We start from the raw sequence: 8387 nt of genomic DNA, 5'->3' as shown, positions 1-8387 counted from the left end.
ATCCTTGTACGTATCTAAAAGCCGAGACGTATCTTTCGAGTTTCAATCGAGAACCCTCGCGACGTATACCAGCGCGTTACCCCAGTTCGTCTCGGAAACTGGCAACAGGGCAGCAACTGATCCCTCGTCCCGACGTTGTATCGACTCCTCTCGATTCCCTCTGCGACAAGAGAGGAAGTGGCCGATAAAACAGACATCCGATACTTTTATGATACTTTCACGAGAACGCTGCTACGAATATCCTTCTCTTTCAATTTCGTACAACCTTTCCCCGTGCATCCTTCTTTTTACACACCCTTGCAAACTACTATCTCGACAAACGAGCTTATGCTCGTTTCCCCGATCTCTGCGATCAAGTAAATCAACACTAAAGTATCCACCGCTGTGTCGTAACTCCCTCGAATTCTTCCTCTTAAGGTGGAAGTAGGACATATCGGATAGATTATATCGGCATCGTAGTAGACGCGCGGCGCAGTCGGATCGTAATGGGGTGGAAGCGTAGAGTGGCAGCCAGGCGAGAACGTAATGGCGCGAAATAGAAGCGTAATAGAAACGTGGTAGAAGCGTAATGGGAACGCGGTGCAAGTTTTAACGTCGCGATCAACAAACATATACGAATTGCTCGATTTTCGTATTTCGAAAAGTAGATGCAAAGTTGGTACGCGAACGAAGATAAGGCGTTACTTAATCCCGGATCGCTACGGTCAAAGTACTTCTTGCCAACACCTTCGTGACATCTATCTTTGGCACCGAGCCAATATGCTGGAAGCGAAGAAAAGCCGTTGCTGGTTATATCGTAGTGCCAACAGACTATACTTCGGTCATAAAACAGTTCGTTTTTTTTTACAGACCATTTGTCTTTATGAAAAACGACGATGACGCTTTCGCGATAATTTTCAGCGCACGTTTTCTCTTCCACCAAGAATCGCCGTAATATTACCGTAAAAGACGAAGATTCAATTGCCGTCGATCGCGCGTAAAATTAATACGAAGTTTCGTATGCTTCTCGGCGCAACAAAATGTATATTTTTGCGAGATCCACCGGCCGAGAAGTGTTTCAGTGTTTCGCGAAAAGTTACTCCGTGCCAAGGGCCAATTCTTCCCCTTTCTCGGATCCGGAGATCTCTATCTCGACCGTATCTCTACCTTTTTCTTATTCTCGCCCTCGTTCCTTTCCAGCTATTTACATTCAGAAACGTTTAGGGGTCGTCAGGTAGGGTGTGACCGAGACAAGCACCCTTTTGGAGATGGCTGACTGTTATGAAATGCGAACGACGAGATCTAATCATACTTTCCACTTCTATTGTACAATTTCACTGAGTCCACGCTGTGAAGCAACCTGAGTAAATAAAGACGCCTCGGTATATGCTAACGAATTGCTGTACGTGGTTACGGATCGATTAGCGCGATGCGACGAATATAGCTAAGCGCTTTCGGAAAATATAAACGATAGCCGCCTCTCCTCTTCCACTTCTATTCGCAAACCGTGAAACTACATAATTCGCGATGCACAGAAATTCAAACCGCAAACAGGTTCAGTTAATTGCACGCTGTATGCACGCGTCCAGGAACGGAGTTTCAGTGTACTTTGTGCGGGCAAAACGCGCACGATCGCGTCCATTTTCAGCCTCGGTCCTAAACCAGTCAGCGACGATTCGGTTTACTGTGGCCGCGAATCAAATGTACAGTCGTTCGACCGTACAATTTTTCATCGAACCCGAACATTCGCTCAGCGATCGAACATTCGCTCAGCGATCGAACATTCCTTTTGTCGTACAAAATTTCTAGTCACGCTCGACATCTTTTGTGTGCAACCTGTACTTAAACGTCGTTGTTGCAAGCGCTTCGGAGCGGAACATCGGGGAACTTTGTCGACGCATCTGTTTCGCGAAAGTTACCAGTTTGTCCAGCAATTGTCGATCCGTGAAATCCGTTCGAAACACCGAGTCTATGAATTCCGTCACTGTGCTTCCGCTGCGAGTAATTTTCGTATGAATTTTGAATCAGTTGGATGGCCCTTCATCCCGATCAGATGAATCGTTAACTTATTATTTCCAGGATATTTCGTTTTCTTAGATTAATAGTTCGCGCTGATAACTTATTAAAAACATTCCACGATTCGCAACGAGGCTCGAATCGAGTTTGCCTTGGGAGCAACCGGAAGTCCCCGGTTGATGCGGTCAGCAGACGGAAATCAAGGCATCTCCGGGATCGTGACTCGAGAATTCGATGTCGAACAGATTGAATTTGGACCGTGGTCTCTCGCTCGTATGCAAATTCGTAGTAACGTGGTTCTTCGAGCACGCCGTTTCGCGTCATTTTCATCAAACTTCGCAGCCGTTAGGGGTTGTAAAAGTTCTCAAGATTGATATCTTGTGCAACGTTCGATTAAATTTTGCTCGTAGAAAGTAACGCGAGAGAGGGGCAGAGATGGAGAGAGAGAAGACGAAGGTAGTTTCTCGCGTTTTCAGAGCGCCAGCATTGATAGCAGCCTTTTTTACGCTCGAGTTTCATAAAACACGTCCGTAATATCGGAAAAGTGGAGCGTGAGTGTAATAATAGCGCCGTCAGCTCCAAGGGTCTCGTTAAAACAAAAACGATATTCCTCGACACTTTCTAGAGACACCAGGCCTCGTACACGAATTATCATATTTTGGGCTGTCGAACTTTCGGACCAACTTCCGGCAGGACGAAGCGATTCTAAAGCTTAGGACTATATCGAACTTCTTAAGTATCGTTCTCTGGCATAACCCTGCAAAAAGGCAGCAAGTTCGAAGCTTTCGATGAAATTCATTAGGTGCTAGAACAGCGTTGACTTTAATAAGGTCTAGTTAAGTCGTTGCATATTAAGCACAGTCTATCGACACGAAAATATATTACAAAGTACCATTTGCACGTCATTGTATACATATAAAAAATATTTTCTGCATACGAATGCTGTTTCACGGGGTAATGTCGCTTAATTGAACCGAAACGACAGTAAGAACCAGGAAAGAAGAATTTTGGAGAATGATTTCCGAAGTGCAAGACGCCATTCGAATAAACTGGATACAAGATGGATCCGTGAAACGCTGTCACGTCGCTCGTTCCGTGCAACTATGAAATAGGGAGCATAAATTCGTTCGAATTTACGAGTGGCCCGGACAAATGTCTCAACTTTGAAACGTGTTCCCCGAGAGGCGGACTTGTCAACGTCTGAACCAATTTCCGGAGTTTTACATCGTTCGCCAAGTCGCGAAACTTCGAAACGCAAAATTGAGAGAGCGAAAGTTCGCCCGCCTACGATTTGCTCGAAATTTTCGGATAAACTTCGACCGACTTATCAGTGATTAATTGAAACTCTTTACTGCAAAGAGAAATCTCGATGCGGTATACCGTGTTCCAGAAAAAGCTGACCAATTTCGCGGATTCAATTTTTCGACCGAATTTCTCCTCTAAATTCGAAACTACCCTGCCAATGTAAAAAGCCTTTCGTTCGAAAACCGTGCACTTTAATCGAAACACCGTTGCAACGTTTGGTAGGTTCCAATCGCGGGAAGAAGGAAATTATTTTCTTGGAAACTCGGAGCAAGATTTTACGTTGTTTCTCTTCGCGTATTATGGTCTAGCAGATGTACGCTTTCGAAGGTAATGTCACGGGTCTGGAAGATCGATGGGGACGAACGGCGAGCGTCTTTCGGGCTTATCGAGACTTCGTTCTTCTCGAATCCAACTGCAGCGTGTCGGATCTCCGAGTGAAAGCGTGCAAGGCAGCTGGTTAGTTCGCCTATTCACGCCAGGATACTATACAGAAGCTTGCCGTCGACGGTAAAGGAGTTTGCTCGAATAATAATACGCTAACCAGACCTCCGCCTCTTCAAAGAACTCGCCGGTTCTTTTGTCTTTATCGCGAGCAGACATTCTCTTTTCTTCGGTTAATTCGGCCGGACATCGCCATTTTAATTAAAGCCGTGCTACGAGGGACATTAGAGGATTTCGAGGCACCGAATCTTGAGATGGAAAGCCGTGTTACGTTCGCGCGGAATCCGATACTCGCGGAATCCCGATTTCGAAAGGAAGGCGACCGTTCGACGGTAACGAACGGTTATGCCACTCGATACGCGGACTCTCCGAAACACGATTGATTCGCGAATCCCGTAATTCGTGGCCCGGCTACTTGACGCGATCTCGGCCTAGCCCGGGACACATACCAGCTTTAGAATTAATACGATACCCTCTGGTATGCGCGGCCAGTTTATCCCGCGGAGAGAGAATGCGCATCGATTGTTTCCGCAAACGACATTCGCGATATCGGATTCGTCGCGCGACCGCCACGTAACGCTGTTTTCAATGGTGCACTCGCACAACGGCGTTCCTACGACATCCAACGCGTCGAAGACGAAGTTTGTAAAATCTCGCGAAAAATCGATACTCCATTTGGAAAGTGGAACGAAAGCAGCGTAAAATGATAAAAGCGCGTTCGTTTGCGATGCTGCGAAAAATATCGAGAATGGAAAGACTGATCATCCCGTGCGGGTCGAAGAACGGCCTTTTAATCTTTGCGAGTGAGCCACGTGACGTGATCGGTAATGGAGCTTGCAAATAACGGCGCGTAGATAGGATCCGGTCAACGGGAGCAAATTATAACGAATAAACCGTAGGTAGCGTGATACGAGGCCTGATAGGATGGCGGCAGTAGTATCGGATCGTATTAATCAGCCGGAAACACCTCGGGATCCGATTGCCGTTAATAGCTTCGGTTCCGTTCGTCGAACGTCGCACGATTTATACGTTTTCTTGTCGGTCGGTTCAGAGATTAACGGGGGAAATCCGATTGCGGGAAATGTAGGGATTTATTCGAAAGAGAATAACGAAAAATCTGCTCGAGAAGAGAATACTTACACTCTCGAACTTGTCCTTGTTCTTGGCGTGCTGAGCGATGAACCTAGCGTCGTCGATGGTCTTCTCGATCTCGCGAACCAACGGCTTCTCGAAGGTGGGGCTGACGTCCTCGTGAACGTAAGCGGGGCTGGCCGGGCCGAAGAGGTCGTCGTCAGCCCCCGGCAGTGGGAGCGAGGGTAGCGGCTCCTCGAAGCAGGGTGCCACGGTGCCGACGGTGGCCACCGCCCCCAGATCGTACCTGGTCGCGGTGGGTGGCAAGCCGTGCGTTGGTATCTCGTATTCCCCGCTGAACCTTTTGCCGTAGTACGAGTCGTACTTATCAGTCTCTTGTACATGGAACACATCGGTGAGCATGCCCTCGGCCGGTTTCCCGTTGCTCGCTTCGACGTCGTCGTCGTCGTCGTCGTCGTCGTCGACCGGTTCGCCGTCGACGTTAATCCCGGCGACACCGACGCCGTTCCTTCCCTCGTCCTCGTCCTCGTCGTCGTCCTCCTTCTTCGGCCTCTCGATCAGAAGGTACCGCGGCAACACTTGAATGAACACCACCCGCACCCATTTGGCCATACGATGGGTGACGGGTGAACGAAAGTTCACGTTCAACACGGCTATCGTCACCACCACGGACAGGGTGACCAGCACCATCGTGAACAGGAGATACTTGCCGAGCAACGGCACCGTTAACGACGTGGGCGGTATGATCTCGGCCAACAGTAGGAAAAACACCGTCAACGACAACAGTATCGAGATCGACAGCGATACTTTCTCGCCGCTGTCGCTAGGAAGGTAGAACACCAGCACCGAGAGGAAAGATATGCCCACGCACGGTATGATCAGATTCACCGTGTAGAAGAGGGTCTTGCGGCGCAGGGTGATATTGAACACGATATCTGGATAGGGCTCCTCGCAGCATATGTAGAACGCCTCGTTCCTCACGGCAGGCACTTTTATGATGTCCCACTCGACGGAAATGTAGTAGTCGGTCAGGTCGATCCCGACCTCGATCCGGTTCGAGTCCTCCGTCTGGTGCAGGTGTCGTAGATCCACCTGCGAACAGTCGTTTCCATCGATTTTAGTCCGCGAATAACTTCCGAAATTCTTCGACAATTTCGAACGGCAACGATTCCTTTAAAGATTACCGCATCCCTATGTAATCGAGGACCGAGATAAGGGGCATTACTCGAAAGGAGTCGTTTCACGGAGGTTAGGTATATTCGTGCGCGTGTACGTGCCTGAGAGTTAAACAGACACAAAGAAAGAGGGGCGATGAATAATAAGGGGTATTTCATAAGATGTCGTATAACTGGGAAATGAGGGATTCTTCAGCCAAAAATAAAATGGCTACGAAGGACAACTCCCGACGAGAATAATCACCATTTTTTTCTACAACGAGTAACTTACAGACGTACTTCGTGAAACTCTCACGATCTTCCGTTATGCTTTACGTTACTTTACTTTCCTTCGCGCTATCGCGTAACGCTTTTCCGAGACCGCAACAAGATTTTTTTCAAACAGGATACGAAATATCCTTCTCGTTCTATTCCCTGGCGCATAGCGACGGATCCAATTGTTTAAAGAAAAGAAGCAGAAAACGGACAAGGAGAGAGGAGGAAAGAAATTGGATACCTCTAATGGGTGCTAGAATAGGTAGCGGATTTCCTGGAAGCCGTCGAATATAGGAACGGGTATAAACTCTGAAGAGTGGAGCCGAATCTCTCTACCATCGAACTTCTGCCGCTAGCAGGATGCTCCTTGATCCTCTCTGGACCACTTTTAAGATCTCGATAGCAAAAAGATCGCCACGCGTTAACCACACCCCTTTCTTTCTTTTATCAGGACTCTTCTCTTGGCTAAATAACTTCGATGCCCAACGAATCGTTCATTTACGGTAAAAAGAGTATTCGAGCGATACCAACGAACCGGTTAAAATGCGCGTTCGAAAGGACGGTGACCAGCAATGGTCGCTCAACGCCACAGGAATGGTTTATCGTTTCACGCGCGGGATTTATTCCCGCAACGGTGTGTTCACTGGTGAAATCCACGGACAGGTGGATTTGTCGGCGAGGGACAAATCTACCCGTTCACGCGCAGAAGATACGCTCGTGGGGAGCAGACGACGAAAAGGACTTTGACCGTAATAACGCATTGTAACGTTTCGTCCGTTACATTCTACACTTAATTACTGATCGCGTTACTGCACCGTTACTATTGCTGCTATAATCGCTGTACATTCAGACTTAGGAATAATCTGAACCCAGAGGAAGCTTAGACCTCCGACTAAATTACGGCTAAGTAGATGATAGTTGCTGGAGAAGTTTGCAGTTTCGCGAACAGCGTTTAATGCGCGCGAGATTACGGTAATGTTTAATTGGCAGAGTTGGCGAAGGAAAAGCAAAGGAGATTGGTTCGATGCGTCTGCCTGTCGCTTCTCCGTAAGAAGACTCTCGTCTCGGGGAAGCTGGAAGGAAAATTCCGACGGAAAGGGTTCTTCGACCAGGCATCAACGAACGGAATCGACGAATCGTGGCATTTTATTGACATCTGTTAGCGCGTTGCTCTTGTATCGAGAGATCCACGAAATTCCAAGGATATTCTCGGATGGAACAGCTCACGGTGAGAAGCAACGTTGAAAGCTGCCAAGAGTAATCGATAAATCGCCACGTTTCGTTGTAAATCGTTCTACCCTTTCGTCTGAACGAGAACGCTCGGTGAAAGGCATCGATCAATGGCATAATTCTACACGATTTTTGATCAACTTCATCCGAACGAACGATATTTCCTTTGAAGGCGAAACAGACGCGTTAATAGAATCGATGAAAGGGTCGACTTCTCTCGGAGAATTGAATGGTAACGCGCTTCATCCGCGAGACAGAAAACGGTTGATCGCTCGAAACAGATAAACGCTAGTCATAAAGTGTTGCCAATGCGAGCTCTGCTTTCTCCGCGTGAACTTTCTTCTGCTCATCGAGCGTTCGCGCAAAATGGATTCCATTCCAACCGAGACCCTTGACGATCCATTGTTCCGAGACTTCTTGGAACTATCGCGCGTCTCTCGTTTCCAAGTTTAGATGCTTTTCCATCATCGTAGACAACTTTATGGAGATTCCGAATGACTACGATAAGGATAACGACCGAAGCCGATGAACGTCATCGAGGTACGACAGAGAATTAAGCTCGTCCGATGGAAACGAATACCTAAAGTTCCTTTACTTCTATCTTCGGAGACTACCGATGTAGCGTGGAAGAAATGACGCGATTTATGGACGGAAATTAGGAAGTTTTCCGTGGTTTCCAAAAAGTATGGAACGAAGGAGACAAAGCTTCGAAAGTTTCTAACGTTTCGGTTTCTTAACTCCGAATAGGCGTGCCATCGAGTTATTAATATTAAGTCAAATAGCAGAGAATAAGTGGGTCACGTGGAAAGTTTGGAGAATCGCGAAAGAACGGTTAACCATTTAGGTATAATGCGTACTTCTTCTCTGCTTGTACGTAGAGCAAACAGATGGCGC

General features: G+C 47.5%; 1 protein-coding gene across 3 annotated transcripts in view; it reads right to left on the bottom strand.

Annotated features, from left to right (window-relative positions):
- nAChRalpha1 (nicotinic acetylcholine receptor alpha1) overlaps positions 1-8387 on the bottom strand; it is a 113250-nt gene that overhangs the window by 19456 nt on the left and 85407 nt on the right. For all 3 annotated transcript variants that reach the window (XR_013040497.1, XR_013040498.1, XM_076539827.1), the window contains exon 6: positions 4882-5925. Coding sequence is in view for 1 of the 3 variants with exons in the window: in XM_076539827.1 (XP_076395942.1) it covers positions 4882-5925 (1044 nt within the window). In the remaining 2 variants the exon portion in view is untranslated. The remainder of the gene's footprint in view (positions 1-4881; positions 5926-8387) is intronic.

Source organism: Megachile rotundata, chromosome 14 (genome assembly GCF_050947335.1).
Source record: "Megachile rotundata isolate GNS110a chromosome 14, iyMegRotu1, whole genome shotgun sequence".
In the NCBI taxonomy this organism is placed as follows: domain Eukaryota; kingdom Metazoa; phylum Arthropoda; class Insecta; order Hymenoptera; family Megachilidae; genus Megachile; species Megachile rotundata.
This window is presented reverse-complemented; position numbering and strand designations above follow the sequence as displayed.